Source organism: Ovis canadensis, chromosome 15, assembly GCF_042477335.2.
Source record: "Ovis canadensis isolate MfBH-ARS-UI-01 breed Bighorn chromosome 15, ARS-UI_OviCan_v2, whole genome shotgun sequence".
NCBI classification, from domain to species: Eukaryota; Metazoa; Chordata; class Mammalia; order Artiodactyla; family Bovidae; genus Ovis; species Ovis canadensis.
The window spans coordinates 36,786,337-36,812,917 of NC_091259.1; the positions used below are offsets into that span (position 1 = coordinate 36,786,337).

General features: G+C 41.6%; 3 protein-coding genes across 9 annotated transcripts in view; 1 reads left to right on the plus strand and 2 right to left on the minus strand.

The window, feature by feature from the left end:
- JAML (junction adhesion molecule like) overlaps window positions 1-320 on the minus strand; it is a 29,758-nt gene extending 29,438 nt beyond the window's left edge. Inside the window, exon 1 of the mRNA XM_069555319.1 lies at window positions 193-320. The gene's annotated coding sequence lies outside the window, so the exon portion shown is untranslated. The remainder of the gene's footprint in view (window positions 1-192) is intronic.
- Window positions 321-4,043: 3,723 nt separating this feature from the next.
- On the minus strand, window positions 4,044-26,324 carry MPZL3 (myelin protein zero like 3). Of its 3 annotated transcripts, XR_011249447.1 has the most exons (7): window positions 25,644-25,803; window positions 14,028-14,194; window positions 10,336-10,546; window positions 8,159-8,324; window positions 7,713-7,846; window positions 6,328-6,388; window positions 4,118-4,134 (listed from the first exon to the last, which is right to left on the minus strand). XR_011249447.1 is itself a non-coding variant. In XM_069555321.1 (6 exons), the coding sequence occupies exons 1-6, from the start codon at window positions 25,714-25,716 to the stop codon at window positions 4,108-4,110; spliced, it is 705 nt and encodes a 234-aa protein (XP_069411422.1). In that variant the 5' UTR covers window positions 25,717-26,324; the 3' UTR covers window positions 4,044-4,107. The 3 variants fall into 3 exon arrangements, 2 of the variants coding, with proteins under 2 accessions (XP_069411422.1, XP_069411423.1); XM_069555321.1 differs by lacking the exon at window positions 7,713-7,846 and having other exon boundaries at window positions 4,044-4,134; window positions 25,644-26,324; XM_069555322.1 differs by lacking the exons at window positions 6,328-6,388; window positions 7,713-7,846 and having other exon boundaries at window positions 4,050-4,134.
- The window catches only part of CD3E (CD3 epsilon subunit of T-cell receptor complex), a 77,990-nt gene continuing 76,814 nt past the window's right edge, over window positions 25,406-26,581 (plus strand). For 2 of the 5 annotated variants that reach the window (XM_069555326.1, XM_069555324.1), the window contains exon 1: window positions 25,406-25,773. The gene's annotated coding sequence lies outside the window, so the exon portion shown is untranslated. The remainder of the gene's footprint in view (window positions 25,774-26,581) is intronic. The other 3 variants (XM_069555328.1, XM_069555327.1, XM_069555325.1) reach the window with 3 other exon arrangements.

Consider the following 26,581-nt stretch of genomic DNA (forward strand, 5'->3'; position numbering starts at 1 on the left):
CTGCAGAAAGGAAAACTGGACCCACTAGACTACCTTATGGCAGTCCTCCTGCAGAGGCTCACAGTTCTGGGATTGCCTCACAGCCCAAAAGGATGGCCTTTAAATGAAAACCTTCAGAACCTTCAGAACCAGCTTTCTTCCAAGTGAGAAAAGTTCAAGTCACTGCTTAAGAATTACAAAGCAGGCGCTTACCCAAGATGATGAACACCAGGAGAAGCAACTCACTCAATTCTCCCACTACTGCAGTTCCCAAGTCCGACTGAAGACACTTCTGCCTGCACAGAAGGTCAGGCTCAGATCAAACCATATGCGTGCATCCTGAGGTGGCTGCAGCGACACAAACAGGAACCTCCAAATTAAGGTTCTCGTTTCAGTCAGCTGGCCTATTACTCAATTTTTATTTACACTTTCATTCTAAAATGAGGTAATAAATTCACCTTACTGAGGCAAGCCTCATGCTTCAGACCTCTGCAGGTGTCATCTCCTCTTCTAGGTGACAGTCTCCTAGGATGGGATGTTGAATTGTTCCAGGTAAACAAGCTGAGAAGTCAGCTTCATGCAAACAAAATACATTTAAGATTAATACAAAACATTTTACTCTGTATCTAAAATATAGCAATCTTGCAATTTTATTTTTCCTCTCAGTACAGAAGGGCAATATAGCCAATCCCTGCTTCCAAAGATATGCCTGTCCCATCCTCCAACTCACCGCCGAGGCATGTCAATCTCCCCTGACCATGTGTCATCAGCATTTCTAGCATACAAGAAGCATTTTATTCCTCAGAGAATCCCTCGGGTGACTTGGACATCCTAGATTAAAAACTCAAAGCTTCTTTGAATCAAGGAATCTTTTGCTTTCAAGTCACCACTTCAAAATAAGTGTTTTCAGTGTACACACCTTCAATCTTGCCTGCATTGGTTTGACTTACACATGGGCATACTTGTTTTTGGAAACTTGTTCTGTATTGTTTGATACGTTGATGAATGCTTGCTCTTCTCCAGGACTATGTCGCATGGTTCTTGAGAAAGAGTATGCTGGTAAGCCAGCAACTGAGCAAATACCCACAATGTGGTCTATTTTAAACTACCAACATTTTTAACAATTGTTAAAAATTCCTAAAAATTTAACAATCATCTCTTAAGGTGTGAGCTGGCTCCATCATACCTCTGAATCTGTGCAGATTTTTGCTGGGGTATAGCTCAGAGACGAACGGTTACTGGGTGCCGAAAATCATAAACCACCTCCCTTCTCTTTCACATGACAGCTCTAGTCTTATATGTACACACACACCAAAAAGTAGCCAGAAAGTGCAAAGAAGTTTATTAACTGTGATGTGGTAAAGATCTCAAGAGTTACAACGTCTGTGCATATGACCCAACAGTGCATATCCTCCTACAAAAATTAACAAACAAGAAACAAAGTGAAATGCTGCAGGTAACAGTCCAACACTAGAGTCAAAAGGATGGAGTTGCCTCTTCTAGCAGCAAAGTTTTAATTGTGCAATTAAGTGAGAGTCTTGTGCCACACCCTATTGGTCTTCTTACAAGAAGACCTTTGGAATCAAAACTGAGTGACACCCAAGAACACGCAGACTCAGGATTTGGCCACCAGAATTTTTTCTAAACAAGGACATGAAACATTCCCTTGTGAAGCACAGAGCCCAGTTTAAGGGCTACAGACAATGCGCCCCCCAAGAAGCTTGAGGTACCAGGTCACATGGGAAACACGAAACATTTTATAAGTTCACATTTGGTAACAGAATTAAGAGCTCAATGCACAAAACTCATAAGGCAATGTAGCCACAAGTAAAGACTTCAGCAGCCAAAGAAAAACTCTGAAAGGCTTTTAACCCCCTCTGAAGGTTCAGAATTCAGTTCCCTTTCTAGACAAGGCTGGTCTCCATAAAGTGTAATAAGAACTCATGGAAAAGCAAAATGAAAAAAATAAAAAGAGAATAGCACCTTAGAAAATATTAAAACAGTAAGTTTAAAAAAAACACTTTATTTTCCTTTCATCCTTAAAAGGCAGGTATCCAAACACTGCTTTGTGTTTCTCTGAAAAAAGCCGTAACTCAGACCCCAATAAAAGGGCTGAAGAAGGAGCCTGAGAGCAACCTTAAGACTGTGATGTGACCACAAACCCATGGAGCAGACTAGTGGTCAACTTACTCTCCTACCCTGAAGGATTTCATCATTTGGTCACTTAAAAAGGAAGGGACTGATTCAAACCATAATCAAGGCTACAAAATAACATGACCAGGCATTCACATAGCACTATTTACCTAAAGTGATAAACATATCCCGCTGGATGAATCCTTATAACATGCCTGAAAGGAAACTGCCAGAAAACTCAAGTCAAAACTGGTCCCTCATTGAATGGGATATAACTTTACCTGGGTTCCTATAACATCATCTCTTTCTCAAAGAATGAGGACCCACAAGAAGTCTATCTCATAACTAGATCTCTATCTTTAAATGTCCCAGAGCCCAAATTATCTATTCTTGTTGCTCAAACTGTTTTCCTTTCTGCGTTGAGGTGTCAGACTAGACTGTCTCACTAGATTGGCCCCAGACAACCGCATACTTAACAAGTAGCTCAAGACTGTGAGATTTAACCACTGAAGATGCAGACTGACAATCTTGCTTCTGCCTCTTCTTTCTTATATGATCAGAGGTAAATCGTAACATCTATTAACTAATCAGACTCTCTCATTAATGGACTAGATTAACATAAAAGGCCAGGCCAAATCTATGAGATGGAATAACCTAAATTTTTAAAAATAGGTCTTGGCAAAAAAATATAAAAGTGACTTTTGTATAGCATACAGTGCATTGTGCTATAATATAGAAACCTCCTGAGTCACCTAGCAAAGAATCACAGACAGGGGCTATCCTGTTAAAAAAATCAAATGATGAGAGACATTTTTTGTCTCTCATAATTAAGAAGCAAACTCTATCCCTCTATTACAGAGGACTAGACAGTCAACCCTTCCTGATATGTCAGACATACTTCTTAATGGCTTATAGGAAATCCCATGTAAATTAATATTTGAAATAATGTGGTGCAGTAGAATGGAGGAAGTTGATAGAAAGTATCGAGAGAACAGAAGAAGGAAGTATAAGTTGCATACACCCTCACTTCCTTATCTCAAATATTATGCAAAAAAGGATTTATAAATACCTTCTTTCACTCATATTTTCTGCATTTTAGAAGAAAATTTTTAAGAACAGCATAGGTTAAAAGATGATTTCCTTGCAAATAACTGGTAAAGTTATTCTACTTATCCCCACAAAAAACGCTATGAACAGTTTTTCTTGCCTCTGATCTGAAAGGTCAAGAAGGAAACCATAAACCACTCAGCTGTAAGAAAGTAAAATAACAAATTGCACCTAGTGAGAAAAAGAAGGGAACCCCTCCATCTCAGCATTTCTTAATTGTAAATTGTTGACACTTGACTACTTTCAAAATTCAGTCAAATAAACTACTGACTCCCAATCCTACCATCTCTAAAAAACTGGGGTTATACACTCCAAGCCTCCCAAACACAACTGATGATGAGATAATTAAACCAATGAGTATATGCTGTATACCAACTCACAGCTGAAAATATTCATGGAGCAAAAAACAAAGAATAAGTATCCCCAAAAAACATTTTGTCCAGGAGCACATCAAGAAGCTCTAAGATCCGTTTCATTAAATACATACATATACATATATATATATATATATATAGGTATCAGCAGTGTGGCCAACATCTAGGATTCTCCCTCATAAAAACTGGAAGAAAACATGTAATATATTCAAGAGCAAAGACTAAACAAAAAGTTATTTTTCTATTTAGGAAAAGAATTCCTTCATTCAATTGAGTATAAGTTATTAACAAGGGGTAGTTATGAGTCTCTTCTGAGAGTTTTTGAACAGTTTATAAATACAAAAAGAATATTTCTTCAATAAATAAGTCACTCCTAAAGTCTTTACTGATGACTTCCAGGATTCTCCACAATTACTGTCCAAGCCAGCTCCACTTCTCTTCGAGGCTTTAGCTGCCAGTGGAACGGGACATTTTCTGTTGTTAGGTGACTCTTCTTCTATCATGCAAACTTCCATCAATATGTCTCTTCATAGTCTGAATCCTGGAAAGGAAAGAATAGTAGTCGCAGTGTGTCTGTGAAATATATGCCACAGTCAGAATTCAGGTAAAGACCACACGGTAGGGGCCCCCAAATGGAACTCAGCTAGGGGCTTCATTAACAGTAAAATGGCACTGACTCAAGCCACCTAAATTTATTAAGTATTTCAAATTTAATATATCCAAACTCAGCTCCTGATCTTCTGCCTACAACTTGTTCCACCCACAGGCTTGTACATATTAGAAAATGGCAACTCTATTCTACCATTTGCTCAGGTCAAGATTTATCCTTAACTCCTCTCATTTGTTCACAGACACATGCAACTCGTCAAGAAGTCCTTCTGGCTTTACCTACAAACTATAACCAGAGAACAACCACTTCTCACCATCCCCACTATCACCACCTTGGTCCAGATCAGCACCCTTTTCCCTCACCTCCATTATTGCTAAAGTCTCCTAAATGGACTGTGTTTCTGTCATGGTCCCTCACCACCTGTTTTCAACACAGAAGCCAGAATGACATTTTTAGCACTTAAATCAGTTCAGCGTTCTCTTTGCAAAAACCTCCAGTGGACTCTGTTTCAGTAAGACTGAAAGTCCAGGTCATTACAGTCATGCAATGTTCTATAAGATATGATGTTACTCTCTGAAGAAATGCTATTCTTTGCCTTGCTCTCTTCATTCCTGCCACATTGGCCTCCATGCTGTTCCTCGAACATGCCAGTCATGGCCACTCCCCAGGGTCTTTGCACCGACCATTTCCTCTGCCTAGAATAATGCTCCTCCCTGGTAGCCATGTCTCTTGCTTCTTGTTTTAGATGTCTGTTTAAATATCATCTTAATGAGGATGCCCCCAACCATCTTATTTTTTTTGGCCACATCATGTGGCTTATGGGATCTTAGTTCTCCAATCAGGGATTGAACCTGGTCCACAACAGTGAAAGTGTCTAGTCCTAACCACTGGACCACTAGGGAATTCCCCCAACCATCCTATTTAGTACCACACCCCCTTATCTAGCCATTCCATCACTTTTTCCTATTTTATTTTTTCTCTATAGCATGAAGCACTATCTGAGACACTATATCTTACTAATTTTAAAAAGATATAGTTAGCTATTATTTGTACCCCAATTTAAGAGAAGGTAACATTTCAACTGTGTCCTGGAGGATGAGACATAACTAACAGTGTTGTGTAGTTTCCAGTGTACAGCAAAGTGATTCTTTTTCTTTTCAATTTTTATCTTATATTGGAATATAGTTGATTAACAATGCTGTATTAGTTTCAGAAAAATGATTCCTTTTCCCCCTGTTTTTTTAAGTTTTTATTTTATCTTGGAATATAGTTGATTAAAAATGTTATGTTAGTTTCAGGACATTAGCTTATTTTGTATTATCAAAATATTCAAATCCCAAAGGGTTTTAATTAGATTCTATCCACTGGCACTATCCACCTTTCTCTCATCAGAGAAGCCACTTATAATACTCAAGTACATGAGAGAAAGAGAAACAAAGAACACTGCGATGAGTAATTGGGCTGCAGTCATCTGGCCAAGTGCTGAGCTTAGCAGTAAGTACAAAGAAGGCTCAAGTTTAAACCCTGAAATGACAGGTATACTTCATATTAGATCATGAGTTACTTTTGACCTGTTTCCAACAGTACCACATCAGAAAGCCTCTCCTCCTAGGATCCTGGGGCAGCCATGCAAGCCTACCAGTCACAGCAAGTGCTTTCCGCAATTTCAATCAAAACTCAAGCCTTCCAACATGGGTATTTCTTATGGACAAAACAATCAAGTCATCTAAATGGTGATATCACTCTAATTTCCTGGGAAAAACTGAGGCTCAGCAGAAAAGCTCAGTTCCACTGGCTTTAGGTTCAGCCAGTTCAGCCAGCTCTCCCAGTATGACCTTAGCAACACAGGACACTCCTCTTTCAGGATGTTTCCTGTCAGTCAGCAGAGGCTGCCTACACAGTCCCCTTCCTAACCTAAGGACACCACTCAGTGCCCACAAGACAGAAAATAAAATAGTGGTTAGAAATGGGAAGGGTCCCCTGAGACTAAAACGCTCTGGGCAAAGACCTTGGTTCATACTTTGCTGTAGACCTACCTGCATGTCCCCTGCTTCTCTGAGGACAAAGGATTACCTTAATTAAGCAGGAAAACAAAGCATGAACAGTGAAATGGCATGGGCTTACCACACACTCGGCACAACGAACACAAAGCTTCGCCATGCAGTCATCCCCTTCCTGGTCAGTGCTGTAGAAAGAGGACAGACCAAATATGGACAGTCACCATCCTTGGTAGCGACTGTTAAGAGGACCAGTGTTGAAGTCAGATGGGTGTGGTTTTACATTCCAGTTCTGCCACTTACTAACAGGGTGACTGGGCAAATTATTTAAGCTCCAGGAGCCTGTTTCCTCATCTACAAAATGCAGGTATTACCAGCTATACTCAAAGGACAGTGGTGAGGAGTCTATGCAAAATAAGCACATGTAAATCATGGACCACAGTGCTTGGCACATACTAAGTGCTCAATAAATAAGAGCTAGTGGCAACTGTTCATTTAGAACTATACTCGGCATCAACCATGTCTGGGCACTGTCCCCTGAGCTCCTGATTTCCTGAGGGTGAGAGACCCATTAGAACGTAACAAGTATGTCACAATACAATGTGATAAATGTTTTCATAGAGTTAAAGTCAAACTGCTGCAGCAGCACAGGGGAGAGAGAGATTAGTTTACCCTGAAAGAAACAGGGAAATTCAAGAGTAGGGGAAGCTGCAGCAGGGTCTTGGAAGATAAGGAAGAGTTTTCCAGGCAAACAAGGGAAGGAGGGAGGGGAATCCAGGTGAGAGGGAAGCACACTGAAAAAAAAAAATTTTAATATCTAAATAGGGCTTCTATGGTGGTCTAGTGGTTAAGAATCTGCCTTGCAACGCAAGGGACACCAGTTCAATCCCTGGTCTGGGAAGATCCCACATGCTGTGAGGCAACTAGGCCCATGTGCTACAACTACTGAGCCTACGCTCTAGAGCCCACACTCTGCAACAACAGAAGCCACCACAACGAGAAGCCCCCGCACCACAACGGGAGAGTAGCCCCCTCTGGCTGCAACTAGAGAAAGCCTGTGCATAGCAACAAAGACCCAGAGCAACCAAATAAATAAATTTTCTATTTTAAAGATCTAAATGAGTATAGTAGGTTTGGAGAAGGAAACAGCTCACTGGAACGAATGAGAAGAAATAGCAAATAAACAATGTGATTCAGGCTTAGATCATAAGGAGGTCTTATTAGACCATGCTTAGAAATAGACATTTTAGTATTTTTTACCAAGAGTTCTTTGCCTTGTGGGAGGCCACAGATTCCTTTAAAGGAGACTCTTACTCCCATTATACAAACGTGTACATGCATACACACACACACAAAGATTTTAGATTCTCTCAAAGTAAGATTTCTCTTCCAAGGTTCCAAGCCCCTGAAATTGACAATGGAGAATCAACAGAGTTTTATGTAGACTTTTGCTACTTTTTTTTTTTTTAGTGGGTTTGTTCTTAGGGGAAATAGTGGATCACACCTGCTCACCTGCTTTTGATAATCAGAATCCAGTTAACCTCTTTGGAGCATTTGCTGACCAAGAATAGTTCTCGCTTATTTAAATTATGTAGCCCTCCATGGCTGTTCTAAAGCCTCTCTCACTGCTCAGACATTTCTGTCAGCTTGGTGCCAGAATAAGGAAAAGGAAAAAATAATTGACTTGGTGATTTCCTGTTCATTTGGAAGGAATGAGAGATTCATTTCAGAATTTACACTCTGAACTGTACAATCTTATTTCCAAAAAAAAAAAGAGACTAGTACCATGCTATTAACTCCTCTATCTCTTTCTCACTAAGGTAATATCCACAAATTCCCCTTTCAGCAGAACTGAGGTCAGCCTGGAAGAAAGGAAGGCATGGATGCAGAGGTCTGGTGCTGTCCAGAAAGCATGGCTTGGAAGAGGGTTGACGGCTCAGGACTGCAACTGGACTTACTCATCTGAAACCTCAATAGACGACTTCTTATAGCCAGACTTGCTCCTCTTCTTCAGCCCCGCAGACTTCCTTCCCATTCTCACCAGTAGCAGAATCACCACTACAGTTGAGGGAATGAAGACAAGAATGGAAAGAAGGGCCACAGAGGACAGCATCGTGCCGAAACCTGAAGGAGGGAAAGAGAAGGTAAAAGAGAGGGATGTGCGAAGTGCTTCCTATGACATGAGACAGTCTTACTTTTGCTCCAGTTTTCTTCTGATTACAAAATGAATAAATTCATGGTAGAAACACTAGAAAACACACAAAAATACAAAGAATTAAAAGTTACCCATAATCTGGATACCTAGGATCAACACATCAGTATCTACCTGTTCACTCTTCTTTCTAGGAGTATGTGTCTCTGTTTTATGTTTTGGGGTTTTGGCCACGAGGCAGGTGGGATCTTAGCTCCCCTGACAGGGATGGAAAACACACCCCCAGCGTTGGAAGATGAAGTCTTAACCACTGGACCACCAGGGAAGTCCCCAGGAGTATGTGGGTATGAGTGGGAATACAGGGAGGAGACTATATATTCAGAAGTGTAGACTATACTTTACATACTTTTTCTAACCTCTTTTTTATTTACTATATAAATATTTTCCATAAATATTCCATCCATGTGTGATTTTTTTTCCATTTTATTTATTTTTTTCATTGGATTATAATTGGTGGCTTCCTTGGTGATTCAGATGGTAAAGAGTCCACCTGCAATGCAGGAGACTCGGGTTCGATCCCTGGGTCGGGAAGATCCCCTGGAGGAGGAAATGGCAACCTACTCGAGTATTCTTGCCTGGAGAATCCCATGGACAGAGGAGCCTGGCAGGCTACAGTCCATGAGGTCACAAAGAGTCGGATACGACTGAGCGGCTAACACACACACATGATTGCCTTACAATGGGGTGTTAGTTTCTGCTGTGGAACAGTGTGAATCAGCTGTGTGTGTTCATATCTCCCTCCCCTTTGAGCCTCTCCCACTCCTCCAGGCATCCCAGAGCCGAGCCGAGCTCCCTGTGCCCCACAGCACTTTCCCACTAGCTGTCTATTTTGCCTGTGGTGTGCACGTGTGTCAACACCACTCTTCCAGTTCACCCCATCCTCTCCTGCTCCCACTGTGTCCACGAAGTCCGTTCTCCAAGTCTGCATCTCTTTTCCTGCCCTGCAAATAGCTTCATCAGTCCAGGTGTGACTTTTTTTAAGGGCTGCATAGTATTCTGCATATTGAATAATTTATTGAATCAATCTGCTAATGCTGGATATTCAAGTTGTTTCCAATTCTTTGAATCTATGAGTTATATAATGATGATCATCCTTGTATATAAAATATACTTAGCTCTATTTTTTAAAACAGTTTAAAATGGAATTGCTGGATCAAAGGATATATAATTTTAAGGTATCTGATTTATACTATCAAACAGTCTGCCAGAAAAACTATACCAGTATCTACTCCCACCAGCAGTATGAATGTGTCCATGTCTTTGAAATCTATGAGTTGTCCTAAAAAAATAAAGAAAAAGAAAGGGAAGGGAGAAAGAGAGGGACATACAGAAAGATTTGAGAAATGACAAGGTAGCTATAATGAACCATAATGCAGGTCTCTATCTCTAAATCTTTGGTTCAAATCCAAATAAGGACTAGAATGACCACTCAATAGTCACCAGGGAATGGTGGAAGAAAAAAGGAGGGTCCTTATCCCACTCATGTTTCACACCGAATGCAAACAGCTGCTCTTTGCAACAGAAAAGAAATGTGCAGCCTCCATATTTAAAGGAGGTACCCTTTCAAGACTCAGGCAAAAACACAGTCTCATAACTGAGGGTATGAACACATTAGGGAAACCAGAATGACATCTGTTTCACACAGACAGCAACCCTCCATTTACTCAGGGGTTTGCATTACATTCCACAAGAACCTGAAATGAAAATTTAAAGAAGAATCATGGCAAAACTATGACGATATTTGAAAAAAAAAAAAAAAGCTTTAGTTTGCAAAATAAAGAACTCATTCTCAAAGACACTTCAAGATGGCAGAATGTTCTGATAAAGATAAGGTAAGTTCTGCTTATCACTGATCTCTCCACAAACCACCACAGAAGTCCCAGAGCACTCACTGCAGCACAAAGTTGGTGGCAGTTAGCTTACCCCTTTCTGTGACTGTCAGCTCTGTCACCGGAATATTATGGTGCACGTCTGGGGGGTTTTTCACAGCACAGCTGAATGTCCCATTGTCCTTCATGGTAGGATTGCTTATGCTTATGGATGCATCCCCTTTGTATACATCCCCAACCCAGGAAATCCGATCCCGAAAAGTGCCCGCTGTGGTTGGGTACTGGAAAGACTGATAATGAAAAATCTAGGAAAGCAACACAATGAGAAAAAAAAAAAAGAGTTAATATGGAAAATGCAATGAAACATAAAGCTAAGTAGGTCCAAAATAAAATACAAATGTATAATGGGTTTTCCCAGTTGGACAATGTTTTCTTATGCTTTGTCCACTTCTGTACTATAGGTTAAAAAGACAGGTTTATGAAACTTGTCCCCAAAACAGTCCTAATGAAAGAATCCAGGGATTCTGATTCTCGAACCCCTTCTCCCCAAAGTACTAAAGTAGCAGGTCTCAACTAGGGGCAATTTTACCCTCAAGACATTTGGCACCATCTGGAGATATTTTTTGTTGTATTACTGGTATCTGGAGGGTAAAGGCCAGGGGATATTGCTGAAAATCCTACAGTGCATAGGCTAGCCCCCCACAACAAAGAATTATCTGGATCAAAATGCCAATAGTGCCAAAGTCGATAAATCCTATTCTAAAGCAGCATCTACTATCATATGGAACTTTATAGGGTCCAATCAATCTCTACACATTCACTCACCTGACCTTCACAACAACACTGAACTATCCATGGGGCAGACAGGGAAAACAAGGCCAAAAACAAAAAATTAAGTGAGTTCCTCAAAGGCACACAACGAATAAGTGGGAAAGGAGGGAGTTTTCATTTATCCTTAAAATCACCAAGAGGCTATAACATAAGCCTCTCTCAAGTCATCTATCTTAGAAATTAATAAAACCCCAAGTCAGATGTGTGACTGGTACTCAATGAATATACACTGAATTAAAACAGCACTGCTTCAGATTGGTGATCACATACCTAATCACCAAAAAACACCTCATTACACCTGATGGTAGGTTGGGCAGGCCCTACAATACAATATCATCTTTCTCTCTTTTGCAAGACTCTAGCCTTTCCTCATTCTTTTCTTACTTGGTATCCTCCCCACTTAGGAGCCCAGGCTTTTACAAACACTGGATTGCCCAATTGTGAAAAGCAATTTCCCAGAGAAGACACTAAATCACTTCCTGGTTCAGGCATTCATTCAATGAATACTTGTTGCACACTTACTACATGCCCTTAGTCACTGTGTTTAGCAAAATGATACAGTGGGATTCAGGCAGGAATTTACCAGCTAGTGGGAAATACAGATATTAGTAAACAATATTTGTTTACTAATTGATTTACACAGCTGGAACACTCTTTGAGTGTTCCAAAGATGGAGGTAAAGAATAACTATCACAGATTATCAGCATCGGCATAAAAGGATTTAAAACTCCTTATTGACAAAACAATTTTTGTTCAGAAAACAAAGATCATGGCATCCGGTCCCATCACTTCATGGCAAATAGATGGAGAAACAGTGGAAACAGTGGCAGACTATTTTGGGGGTTCCAAAATCACTGCAGATAGTGACTGCAGCCATGAAATTAAAAGACACTTACTCCTTGGAAGAAAAGTTATGACCAACTTAGACAGCATATTAAAAAGCAGAGACATTACTTTGCCAGCAAAGGTCTATCTAGTCAAGGCTATGGTTTTTCCAGTAGTCATGTATGGATGTGAGAGTTGGACTGTGAAGAAAGCTGAGTGCTTTGATGCTTTTGAACTGTGGTGTTGGAAAAGACTCTTGAGAGTCCCTTGGACTGCAAGGAGATCCAACCAGTCCATCCTAAAGGAGATCAGTCCTGGGTGTTCATTGGAAGGACTAATGCTGAAGCTGAAACTCCAATACTTTGGCCACCTGATGCGAAGAGCTGACTCATTTGAAAAGACCCTGATGCTGGGAAAGATTGAAGGTGAGAGGAGAAGGGGACAACAGAGGATGAGACGGTTGGATGGCATCACGGACTCAGTGGACATGAGTTTGAGTAAACTCCAGGAGTTGGTGATGGACAGCGAGGCCTGGCATGCTGCAGTCCATGGGGTCACAAAGAGTTGGACATGACTGAGTGACTGAACTGAACTGAACTGATTGACAAAACAAAGCCTGCTGTGAATCTTCAAGATTAATCTAATCTGTAAATTTTAAGTTAAACTAGTGATATTCAAATCCTGTTATCTGATTAGTTTGATAGAATCCTGACTGAGCACATAACTGCAACATAGCATAATGCAAACTTTAAGGGTCCAATAATTCCAGCTTGGGTGTGTTTGCTGGTTTCCTGACTAGCCTCAAAAAAAGCAGCACCATATGAGAACTGCTGTTTGCATTTTGGTACCCCTAGAAAATCCCCATTGTTTATTCTGTCCTACTTTTGGCCAAAGAAGAGTCATATAAAGCCAGCCATAGTTTCCTGACCACTCAAAATAAAGTGACCTATTTTAAGTCTAAAGAAAAAGGACTGCAAATACAGCCTTGCTTCCCTCCCTGGAGCCACCTTCACTAGAACAACCTACTGGGACACCTACTGTAGCTACTGGGAGATGCTACATGGCATTCAATAATGACTCCTAAAACAAAACCCAAAGCTTACATATTAAAATCAAAGAGAAATTACTTCTAGTGAAGGAAATAGGATAAAAAATGAAGGATACTTTCAAAAACACAATCTGACATACTGCTATGACATTCACTTTCTTGATAAAATGTATCCTGACCTAGGATGTTGCTGGAAGCATACAGAGAAAGTATTTTTTAATAGCACTGCAATCTTCAATTAGACATCCACAATGGATTTGAGCCATAAACGTGTTTTATATGTGTGATTAAAATATATTGCTTCTAATATTTCACGACCATCTGTCACCAACAGCATCTGTCATCAACATAAGGTGCCACCACTTCCTTCAAAGGGAGTTATGTAAATGCAGATGTTTATACACTGGAGAAGATGCCAAGATAAATCTACACAGTGCTGATATACAAACAGATACACCCACAGAGATGACCTCACATGACAGGAAATGAGCAGTATTAAGTGAAAGGATGTCTAAGACTGGGACCTATAGAATTTTTCTATCCAACAGCCTGGAGGTACCCTTTTTGTACAACAAATCTGAAACTCAAGCTATGAAGCCAAGCAAAATGAAACAACAAAGGGGAAACAAAATTAAACCACATTTCCTCTGAGTTTCTGACTGGTTTTTTCCTATAGCATATTTGCAAGATTCTTACATAGAAGAAAAAGCCCTCCATGACCAAAAATGGCTGTCATACAGAGTAGAAGCTCATCTCCTTCTATTTAATAGAAGCTCATCTTCTATTTGAAGATGAGAAGGCCTGAAGTATGCCTGTGACTTAGAATAAAAGGGTTCCAGAGTTGTTGACCACAGAAAGCTCAAAGAAACAGCCTTAAAAGTATACACTTACTGGGATTTCCTTGGTGGTCTAGTGGTTAAGAATCCACCTTGCAACGCAAGGGACGTGGGTTCTATCCCTGGTTGGGAAACTAAGACCCCACATGCTGTGGGGCAACTAAGCCACGTGCCATAACTAAAGAGCCCATGTGAGTCTACACAGCCAAATAAATAAATGTTGTAAAAATTAAAGTATACACTTACTGATTCCGTGCGACTGCTGCTCGGAGGTCGGTATGTCCAGTCTATGGTGAGTTTGTCTGTGACAGAAGAGGATGACTTGAAGGTGCATCTCAACTTGATATTTTCTCCAACATAACCCCGGACATGGGCATCCGCTTTAATCTCCAGGGAAAAGACGACATAAACACCTAATCAAAGCAAGCCCAAACTTTTAAAATGTGTGCACTGGATGGAATACATATATGTGAGTGAACAACACAGAAGCACTAGGTATCATTTTTAGGTCTCTCATCAAAAAGCCATGGGAATAAATATCTTCTCAGGCAGGCCCAAAACGATAAGGAGTGGATATCTACATTAATTAACAGTGGGGCAGTGGTTCATCATTTTACGAAATGAAGTCATAGAATGAAAGTCTGGGTAAAAATTTTAAACCTGGTCATACCAGCATTTTTCCAATAGACTTGTGGTTAAATTAACTATAATGAAGCATGTCAGCCCACAGAAGGCTAAAAGGCAATGCCACCCACTCCCTTGACACACTTACACTGCAGGAGTACGACAACTATTGTATCTGAGGGATTTACCCCAAATACAGCTCAGCTGTTAACCTAAAGCTATCACTGTCCCAACCACCAGCAGAAATAAGAATTGGAATTTTTTTCAAAGAATTTTATAAATCTACCTTGAGGTTCTATCTGGTTTTGTTTCATTTTTCCCTTTCTTAAAGCTGGTTAATGAAATAGATGGGAAACAGTGGAAACAGTGTCAGACTTTATTTTTTTGGGTTCCAAAATCACTGCAGATGGTGACTGCAGCCATGAAATTAAAAGACGCTGACTCCTTGAAAGGAAAGTTATGACCAACCTAGATAGCATATTGAAAAGCAGAGACATTACTTTGCCAACAAAGTCTGTCTAGTCAAGGCAGTGGTCATGTATGGATGTGAGAGTTGGACTGCGAAGAAAGCTGAGCGCCAAAGAATTGATGCTTTTGAACTGCGGTGTTGGAGAAGACTCTTGAGAGTCCCTTGGACTGCAAGGAGATCCAACCAGTCCATTCTGAAGGAGATCAACCCTGGGATTTCTTTGGAAGGAATGATGCTGAAGCTGAAACTCCAGTACTTTGGCCACCTCATGCGAAGAGTTGACTCATTGGAAAAGACTTTGATGCTGGGAGGGATTGGGGGCAGGAGGAGAAGGGGACGACCGAGGATGAGATGGCTGGATGGCATCACCGACTTGATGGATGTGAGTTTGAGTGAACTCCGGGAGATGGTGATGGACAGGGAGGTCTGGAGTGCTGGGATTCATGGGGTCGCAAAGAGTCAGACACAACTGAGCAACTGATCTGAATCTGAATGAATCACATACTCATTAAAAGTAAATCAGGGGCAAGAAAAAGTTTCTTAAATTTGCAATTTAATGCATTTTTTTGGCTTGGTAAGGTTCTTTTTTTTTATTGGAGGAAAATTGCTTTACAATGTTGTGTTCATTTCTGCTGCACAACAACGTGATTCAGCTGTAAGTATACATGTATCCCCTCCCTCTTGCGCCTCCCCCCTCCCCCATCCCCCATCTCACCTTGCTAGGTCACTGCAGAGCTTAGTATTCTGTGCTGTCCAGCTGCATCCCACTAGCTATCTACTTTACGCATGGCAGCATATATGTGTCAGTGTTACTCATGTCAATTGTCCCACCCTCTCCTTCCCCTGCCGTGTCCACAAGTCCATTCTCTGCATCCCTATTTCTGCCCTGCAAATCTGTTCATCAGTACCATTTTTCTAGATTCCAAATATATGTTAATATATGATATTTTTTCTCTTTCTGACTTACCTCACTCTGCATGACAGCCTCTAGGCAATTTAATGCATTTTAAAATGTAAAAATATGATTTTAAAACTCTCTAGAGACTTCCTCTGTCCAAAACCACCCCCATAGATCCAACTCTGAAACCCTGTCTCCCCTAAAAGAGTTGGCACTTTCTTTGGACAATTCCCTCTACTTTCAGAGAACAGTAGTAGCAAATTCTCTCCCACTAGGGAGCCTCTTTTTAGGAAAGCAAGCCACTAGCAGTTCGTTTTTCCTGCTTCCTTCTCCACCACAATGAGCTGTGATTTATCTGGCAGGCCAAGGGCAAAGAGAGCAGCAAGGTTTCAAAAGAGAACAAACCCACACACCATCCTGAAAACCAGCAGTCCCTCTGGTTGAGACAGTATACAAATCCCAGCCCTATCAATTGCTGACTCTGTGGTCTTCATACTTGATTTCTTCAGCTTCTCGTTCTGGTAGGAATGAGAATAACAACACTTACCTTAGTAGGTAACTGCGAGAAATGTTTGAATTAAAACAGGTGCCACATTAAGAAGCCTACCTAACCCAGAGTAAGTGATCAATGCGCATTAGCTAGCTTCATCATCCTTACTGCCACCTCTTTAGTTCTGTCCTTAACCACCTCAGAAATGCAGAGGATACCACCTTAATGCCAGAAAGTGAAGCGGAACTAAAGAGCCTCTTGATGAGGGTGAAAGAGAAGAGTGAAAAGGATGACTTAAAACTAAATATTGAAAAAACTAAGACCATGGCATCTGGTCCCATCACTTCATGGCAAACAGGTTGGGGAAAAATGGCAACAGTGACAGACTTTATTTTCTTGGCTTCCAAAATCACTAAGGACAGTGACTTCAGCCATTAAATTAAAAGACACCTGCTCCTTGGAAGAAAAACTATGACTCTTTGCAACCCCATGGACTGTAGCCTACCAGGCTCCTCTGTCCATGGGATTTTCCAAGCAATAGTACTGGAGCGGATTGCCATTTCCTTCTCCAGGGGAATCTTCCTGGCCCAGGGATCGAACCCAGGTCTCCCTCACTGTAGACAGACGCTTTACCGCCTTAGCCACCAGGGAAGTCCTGATAAACTAACTGATAAACACCGTACTAAAAAACAGAAACATCTCTTTGCAACAAAGATCCATATAGTCAACGCTATGGTTTATCTAGTAGTCAAGTAGGGATGTGAGAGTTGGACCAAAAAGAAGGCCTAGAGAAAAAAAAAAGACGACTGAGCGCCAAAGAGTTGATGCTTTTGAACTGTGGTTCTGTAGAAGGCTCTTGAGAGTCCCTTAGACAGTAAGGAGATCAAACCAGTAAATCCTAAAGGAAATCAACCCTGAATATTCATTGGATGGACTGATGCTAAAGCTCCAATACTTTGGCCACCTGATACAAGGAGCTGACTCATTGCATGAGCCCCTGGTGCTGGGAAAGACTGAGGGCAGGAGGAGAAGGGGGTGACAAAGAATGAGATGGTTGGATGGCATCATCAACTCAAAGACATGAATTTGAGCAAACTCCAGGAGATGGTGAAGGACAGGGAAGCTTGGCATGCTGCAGTCCATGGGTTGCAAAGAGTCAGACACAGCTTAGCAACTGAACTGAACTCAACTTACGCTCTCAACCTTTCTTAACACAGACATACTTATGAGTCATCCATTCCACTCCCTTTACCTCTGCTGCTTTTAATCACCTTTTTCTCTCCTCTCTGGACAATCCAGTCTGTTCACATTCCTCTTAAAAGGAGGAGACCAAGACTAAGCTTACAAGACCAAGACTAAGCCCATCCCCAAAATGAGGACTATTTCTGGCTCGTTCATCTAAAACATCCTGACTTTGCCATGCTAAACTTGTCATTCCTCCCATGCCTTTGCAAATGCTGCTCCTCTGCCTGGAAAGACTTCATCCTTCAAAACCTTGTCAACTCCTAAGCCCTCACTCCTGATCCAAGATACAGGGTTTCTGTAATAAAGATACAGCTCTAAAAACTGGAAAGCAGAAATAAATAATAAACAGATAATCTACATTCTTGGAGAAGGCAATGGCACCCCACTCCAATACTCTTGCCTGAAGAATCCCATGGACAGAGGAGCCTGGTGGGCTGCAGTCCATGGGGTCACTAAGAGTCGGACACGACTGAGCGACTTCACTTTCACTTTTCACTTTCACGCATTGGAGAAGGCAATGGCAACCCACTCCAGTGTTCTTGCCTGGAGAATCCCAGGGACGGGGGAGCCTGGTGGGCTGCCGTCTATGGGGTCGCACAGAGTCAGACACGACTGAAGTGACTTAGCAAATCTACACTCTCCTCATATCCTTTATACATTTGGATTGGCCAAAAAGGTCACTCAGGTTTTACATAAGAACTTATGGAAAAACCCAAACAAACTTTTTGACCAGCCCACTATCTTTATCTTAAAACATAAGAATACCAGAGAGATTTTAAAGCTTGGATTTAGAATTAGACAGACTTGAACTTGAGTTCTAGCCTAGCTACTTTCTGCCTATGAAATCTTGATAATAGTTACCTAATCTGTTCCAGACTCAATTTTCTCACTTTAAGTGGGAATAATAAAAAAGACCTACTCCACTGAGTCACTGGGAGGATCTAATAAGATTAAAGAAGGTAACACATAAAATGCTTAGCATAGAACCTGAAATTGAACCTTTCGATAAATGCTAGCTATTATCATTAAAATGAACACCACAAAGATTCAAAAACCTTCAGGAATTTTCTATTGGGCTATAACATAAAATCTAAATAGTGCCAACTTGGCCTCCTTCTGCTACTGTACCCACTACCTATCCCATCCCTTTCACTATGCCCAAAATGTCCTACCATTTCCCAAATTTACTATATCCTTCATGCTACTGTGACTTTCGTTGAATATGTCTTTGTCTAGAATGCTCTCCCCATCCCTACCAAACCTGCCTGGGTTGTTCCCACAACACCACATCCCCCACACCCTTCAAAACTCAGCTCAAATATCAGCTCCCTTACAATGCCCTCCCAAATTCTCTGATGCAGTTTATTATTTTTTTCAATTTTCACATAAAATTTAGCATATAATGCTACTCAAGCACATATACCACTGTTTGTACTCAATTTGTAAAGATGATTTCCTCCATTAAATAGAAGTAACTTAAGGGCAAAATTCAGAGGAAGAGAAGCAGGCTGAGAGAAAGAGGTGGACAGGTCACCAAAGTTCTCATATAGGAACAAAGTGTGCTTATTAGTCCCTCACTCTCCTCCTTTCCCATTTTTATAGTTTTTTCAACATTTTTAAGCCTCCTAGACACCTCTCTTTTCTTTGCACTGATTCAGGAAAAACTTGGAGAAGGCAATGGCAACCCATTCCAGTACTCTTGCCTAGAAAATACCATGGATGGAGGAGCCTGGTGGGCTGCAGTCCATGGGGTCGCTAACAGTCGGATACGACTGAGCGACTTCACTTTCACTTTTCACTTTCATGCATTGGAGAAGGAAAGGGCAATCCACTTCAGTGTTCTTGCCTGGAGAATCCCAGGGACGGTGGAGCCTGGTGGGCTGCCATCTATGTGGTCGCACACAGTTGGACACGACTGAAGCGACTTAGCAGCAACAGCAGCAGCAGCAGGGAAAACTCAGCCTAAATGACCACTTCTAGACTATAGCTGGTATCTACTGAAGGAGAAAAATCACACCATTGCACAAATAGTTACCATAAGAAACTCATGAATTCTATCACAGCTAAGCCTTTAATGAGGCAAGATGACATTTTTTTAATTATCTAGACTTTTTTTTTTTTTTTTTTTGCCACATTGCACAACATGTGGGATCTTAGTTCCCTGACCAGGGATCAAACACACACTCTGCCCAGAGTCTTAACCACTGGACCACCAGGGAAGTCCCAAGTTATGACGACTCTTTAACCAGCCTTGGTCAGCTCCTCTGACTCCTCAAACTTTGCCATTCTCTTTTATCCCCTGTACAACCTATAAACACCTCATTCTCAAAAGAAAACATCTCTCTTCTTCAAGAAACTTGAAGCAATACAAACTGCTTAGTCACACACCTTCGTGTGTCTGTACCCACGCTTACCTCCAATCTGAAAGGGTGTGGTGTCCCTTTTTCTATGCAAGATCAAGCCCTTCTTCTCTGCCTGGATACCTCCCTTCCAAGCCCTGCTCCAGAAAAAAACAAAAACAAAAACCCTCTCAATATCTTCAGCTTACCCCTTTCAAGAAGGGCTGTCTCTTCCCTCAGCCTCTAAAAACATAGGAGTCTCTCTCATCTATAAAAACATATAACTATTGTTACAGTGTTACAATTACAGTATGACAGGGTTAAGGAAATTTTGTTATTGTTTTAATAACAAAATTTCCTTAACCCTGTCATACTATTCATTACCAACCACTGCCCTCTCTTTCCTAAGCCAAGTTTGTGCAAAAGTTGTCTACATCTAACATCTCCCTTTCTTTCCTGCCTATCCACTCCTGGACCCCTACCGCACAACCTGGACTCCACTACCACCTCTAATAAAAGGTACTATTGTCTTAAACCTGAAAAATCCAAGGGATCAAAACTGACGTTTCTCTCCTGACTTTACTGGCTCCCTCTGCAAGAGTGACCATTTGCTCCATGACCTTCTCTGTCTCAAGGTTTCCAGGATGATACTCTCATTCATTCACTCATTCTTCAAACATAGATTTATTGAGCATCTGTTTTGTGCCACCCTCTGAGTCCAAGATTAAATGTGAGCAAAATACATATACTCCCTGTTTTGGAGTTTAAAATGCAGCAGAAGGGGACTTCCCTGGTGGTCCAGTGGCTACAACTCCACACTCTCAGGGTTGAGGTTTGATCCCTGATCGGGAAAATAGATCCCACGAGCTGCAACAAAAGATCTCACATGCCGCAACTAAGACCAAGTATAGCCAAATAAATATTTTTTAAAAGGTAGCAGAAGTTCAATATACTAATCAAATAATCATAAAGACAAATGTATAATTACAAACTCTGATACGCACTACATGGAAAAGACAAAGAGAGTGCTATGAGAACTATATCAGTTATGATAGGGGAGCAGGGAGTGGTTAATGAAAGTCTTCCTGAAAAGGTTACTTTTGGGTTGAGTTCTGAAGGAAGGGTAACAAGGTGAGGAGACCAGGAGTATTCCGAGCAGAGAACTCTGCATATGCAAAGGTCCTGTGCCAGAAAGAGGACAGTCAGTCAGGGAACAGAAAGAAAAGCAGAATGGCAGCAACACAAAAGCACAAGAGAGAAGAATAGGACATTACTAGGAGGTAAGCAGAAACCAGATTAGGCAGGACTTTAGAGATTTGGGTCCTTATTCTCAGAGTAACGGGAAGTCGTACTTTCAAAGTAAGTGGAAAATCCTTAAGTATGGGACGGAGTGAGAAGGGGCATGACGAAGTCTGCATTTTTAAAACATCACTCTAGCAAAGACACTTAGAGTGAGCCAAGAGTATATATAAAGAAATAACCTAAGAAGCTACTTAAATAGTCAAAGGGGGAAATAAGGAAAGCTTGAACTAACTTGGTGGCAGTGGACGTGGAGAGAACTCAGAAGACACTCCTTACAATGTAAAACCAGCAAGAGCTGGTGACAGGTCATACGTGGAATATTTGGGTAAGAGAAATATCAAGGGTAACTCCCAAGTTTATGTCTTGGTGATAGTATTCACTGACACAGGGAAGACTAGAAAAGTACCAGGCTCGGCAAGAGAGAAAATGAGTTTGATTTTGGATCAAGTTTAAGGTGACTTTGAGATATCCAAGGGATAATATTGGGGGATAGGGGGTGGGGAGGCAGTTGATTTAGGGCAGGGGTCAGCAAACTATGGACCATGGGCCAAATCTAGCCCACATCATCCTTTTTTTAATCATCAATTTGCTTTATTTATTAGGATTGCAAAACGGTTATATTCTATTCTCTACATTCTTTTTAAAAAACTTTTATTGTTGATTTACAATGTTGTGCTAGTTTCTGCTGTACAGCAAAGTGAATCAGTTATACATATACAGGTATCTATTTTTTTAGATTCTTTTCCCACATAGGTCATTACAGAGTATTTAGTAGAGTTCACTGTGCTACCCAGTAGGTCCTCATTAGTTATCTATTTTATACATAAGTAGTATGTACCATAACATCTTTTTATAGATAAATTTTTATTCAAACACAGCCAGCTCCATTTATTTATGTATTGTGTAGGGATCCCTTTATGCTACCCCAACAAAATTGAATAGCTGCAACAGAAATTATGTTGCCTACAAAGCCTAAAAGACTATCTGGCCCTTTACAAAAGTTTGCCAATCCTGGTTTATAGCAAAGAAGAAATATGGATTAGAGCTATAAAATCAGAATCTCATTAGTCTCCCTCCAACCAAATCTCCACACTGACTGTGTTACATATACATATACAAGTACACACTTCACTTCTCTGAGAGTTTCTATCAAATTTCCTTCTAAGGCTCCTTTTTTCCTACCCCATCCCTTAAACATTGGTGTTGCTCAGAGTTCACCCTGAGCCCATGGTCCTTCTTTCAACATGTTCTCTTTAGACACCCTGTCCAGTTTTACAGATTTCACAACCACCAATGGGCTAATGATTCCCCAAAGTATGCTGCTTGCCATGACCTGCCTCTGAATGTCCAACTAGTACAGCATATACTCACTTGACTATCACCACCACAGGACTCTAACCTGAAGGCAGTGAACTCTTGTTACCAGCTCAATACCCATTCCCCTCATCTCCTTTCCTCACGATACCCAGATTTTCTTGGGATATCCAGCTTTCCCACATAGCCCAAGAGCTTGCATGTGTCTGTCAGGGTCCAGGCAGGAAACAGAAGGCAGAGTCAGCTAAGACTTTGCAAAGTGTATGGGCCACTTTTCAGAGGGACTTTTCTCAGGGTCAGGGAAGCCAACGAAGGCACGAAGTCTTTACCACTCCAGTCCTGAGGGGCAAAGGAAGGAAATGGTGTTACTGCAGCCTGGTAAGAGGTGGATGTGTGGGCCACTTGACAGAAGCTATAGCCACAGTAGAACACAGCCACTATCAACCATGGCACCATGACAGGGAGGGAGCATGGAAGAAAAATGTCTTTCTCATCCTGCCTTTTAATCTCCTGCCAATGCCTCCCATTGACCAAACCTAATAGGAAGCCAGAGGATGGGAGCCTGGATGAGGTAGTTTATGGGTTAGCTCTCCGAGGAGTAGGAAAAACAGAGAAGAAAAGTGAATGGATTTGATGAGAGAGGAGCAAATTAAGAATAAATAGACCCTACTCTCAGCTTCCCTGGTGGCTCAGAGGTTAAAGCACCTGCTTGCAATGTGGGAGACCTGGGTTTGATCCCTGGGTTGGGAAGATCCTCTGGAGAAGGAAATGGCAACCCACTCCAGTATTCTTGCCTGGAGAATCCCATGGACAGAGGAGCCTGGTGGGCTACAGTCCACAGGGTCCAAAGAGTCGGACACAACTGAGCGACTTAACTTTCACTTTTCACTTTAACTTTCACTCCCAGCTCAGAATAGTGCCTCAGATTGACCTAAACCAATCATTACATCCAGAGGTGTGCTGGTGAAAAACTAAAAACAGAAAACCCAGGTGTGTAGGCTTTGACAATTTCTGTGGTACAGATACTCCCACCATGGCCATTTTCAAGCTACAAATGCAAAGTCTGTGAATGCTGAGTTAGGAAGACACGTGCATGATCAACTCTTGAAAGCCAGTAGGAACTAGATCCAGCACACCATCCTCCTGACCACAGAGATATATCTGGGGTCAACATGGGATATTAAAAGATGCTTACTCCTTGGAAGAAAAGTTACGACCAACCTAGACAGCATATTCAAAAGCAGAGACATTACTTTGCTGACTAAGGGCCATCTAGTCAAGGCTATGGTTTTCCCAGTGGTCATGTATGGATGTGAGAGTTGGACTGTGAAGAAAGCTGAGTGCCGAAGAATTGATGCTTTTGAACTGTGGTGTTGGAGAAAACTCTTGAGAGTCCCTTGGACTGCAAGGAGATCCAACCAGTCCATTCTGAAGGAGATCAGCCCTGGGATTTCTTTGGAAGGAATGATGCTGAAGCTGAAACTCCAGTACTTTGGCCACCTCATGCGAAGAGTTGACTCATTGGAAAAGACTTTGATGTTAGGAGGGATTGGGGGCAGGAGGAGAAAGGGACGACAGAGGATGAGATGGCTGGATGGCATCACTGACTCGATGGACGTGAGACTGAGTGACCTCTGGGAGTTGGTGATGGACAGGGAGGACTGGTGTGCTGTGATTCATGGGGTCACAAAGAGTCGGACACGACTGAGCGACTGAACTGAACTGAATCAAATTTGTTTGGAAAATTACTTAATACCACCATCCCTTGTTTATGTTTCTATGTCTGGAATTTTCCTTACTCTCTTTCTCTGTTGTTGTGGTGTTAGTAGCTCAGTCCTGTCTGACTCTTTACGATCCCATGGACTGTAGCCCACCAGGCTCTTCTGTCCATGGGGTAGCCAGTCCCTTCTCCAGGGAATCTTCCCAACCCAGACGGTGAACCTGGGTCTCCTGCATTGCAAGCAGATTCTTACCATTTGAGCCACAAGGGAAGCTCCATTTTCTATTCTTCAAGAATATCCATCTTTCAAGACACCTCCAAAATCACCCACTATTTGTAGAATTTTTTTTCAATAGGCTAATATTTGAACATTTGTGTGAGAGAAAATAAGAGGGAGATAGGAAACCAGGATTATTTAGAGTGACAGCAATTCAGCCTAAATATTATATTGCAAAATAATTTAGCTGAAAAGCTGGGAGGGATCAGGGAGTGTCCTGGCGGCATAAATACTAGTCATCATCAAATAAATAAAAACTCCCTAGCCCTACCTGCTGAGTCTTACAACACCTGAAGCCTTTATGTCAAAGGTCCTCTTCAGAAATTCCCACAGGGAAATTTTTTACAAAGTTAACAATTCACTCTAATGCTAGCTCTACTAACATATGATTTCCTGGGGAAGACAAACACATACATACACAAAAATCCAGGAAATAATTGTACCCTAGATGAAGGTAATTAGGTTGACTGAAATTTATGCAACTTGAAAACTGCATGAAAGCAAAACTTATCCAAATTTTAAGATTATGTCATAGAGTGAATATTAACTGATATTTAATTAAAATTTTAACAGAACTGACATTCCCTACCTTCTATTTAAAAAAAAAAAGAAACATTAAAATACTAAAGCAGTTGCTTTTCCTCAACAAATGCATCACTATCAAGAGATCAAAGCACATCCTTTCTGCGGCTAACAAATGTTTTACTTCCTAGGCCCTGACAATCTCTTACAAAAAATAAAACTGCCAACAATCACGAATTCACTTTCCCAAAATTACTGGGACAAACTGCTGAAGACTAGAACTGTTTTCTCCTAAGCAGGAGATAAGGCCCACAAAACCACAGCCGAGTCAACCGTTGATAACTCATCACGAGATAATGCCAGGTGCCCCCTAAAGTCAGTGCCCTCCGTGTTTCTATCAAGTCGCCCCCTCGCCGCAGTATAAGAGTCACGCAAGGTGGTCGAGCTCTCAGGGGCTCGGGAAAACACTGACTAGCCACCGACTCCGCTCAGTGGGTGGTAATTCCGAGAACATCCCCCGCCACCGCCTCCCGCTTACTTCCTTCCTTCCCAGAAGCTCAGTGGGGGCTTTCCTCAGACCCCCCACCGGAACCGGAAAAGCGACCATCTTCCCTGAGCCCCCGGCCGGAAGTGTAAGTCGAGCTCGCCGCCGGCTCACTCACCCTGGAAGAACAAGACACCCAGCAGTGGGCACAGAGCGCAGCCACGGCTTCCAGGAACCCCGCTCTGCTGCATCCCGACAGGTCTCCAGAAGTTTGCACACCTTGTTTACGGCTCCCGATCACCACACAGGTAACACCGGAAGTGACGCCTGGGCGGGAGGCCGCAAGACCTAAAATGGCGATTCAAGTTGCCATAGCAACGTGGCTTCTTTCCAGAGCCACACCAGGACTTGCTCACTTCTAGTCAGCGATGCTTAACTCTCAAGGAGGAGTTCATTCTTCTCTTTTACTCGAAATGAAGTCAGACAGGCTTTGGAGAATTGACTTTTGTAATGGAATTCTGCAGGACTTTATCGTCTTGATCCTCTGACTCTAAGCCAGAAATCCTTTAACTCCTTACAGATTATTTTATTGAATGCTTTCGGAATAGATTTCTATGCATTTAAGAGTTCACAGTAACCCTGGAGAGCATACAGGGTTATTCAGTGAATAGATAAATTTGTATTAGGCCTTCGTGGGCAGTTTGTACAAGACTGATTTGTGTGTATGTGTAGCTAATACAGCATCCATCTCAGTACGTACCTAAATTTAAATTAGGTGTGTGTTAAATTACTGGAGACTCGGGTTCGATCCCTGGGTTGGGAAGTTCCCCTGGAGAAGTAAATGGCAACCCACACCAATAATCTTGCCTGGGAAATCCCATGGACAGAGGAGCCTGGTAGGCTACAGTCCATGGGGTCGCAAAGAGTCGGACACCACTGAGCGACTTCACTTTCTTTCACTTAAGTTACTGCTGACAGTGGCAATGATGAAATCATTACAAAAAGGAGCTGAGACTTATGCTTCTTTTGGCTGGAAAAGCGAGAAAGTGTTTTCACAGTGCTTGAAGTGCAATGAAGAGGTGATGTCATATTCTTCTGAAAAAGAAATGGGATGGT

What these genes read in the sequence shown, in the direction of transcription:
- MPZL3 (XM_069555321.1), bottom strand. Translation starts at nt 25,716, where the DNA reads ATGCAGCAGAGCGGGGTTCCTGGAAGCCGTGGCTGCGCTCTGTGCCCA. An exon ending in GCAGCAGTCGCACGGAATCA is followed by an intron (nt 10,547 to 14,027) that starts GTAAGTGTATAC and finishes TTGCTTTCCTAG; the next exon opens with ATTTTTCATTATCAGTCTTT. An exon ending in TCTATTGAGGTTTCAGATGA is followed by an intron (nt 6,389 to 8,158) that starts GTAAGTCCAGTT and finishes CTCTTTCTACAG; the next exon opens with CACTGACCAGGAAGGGGATG.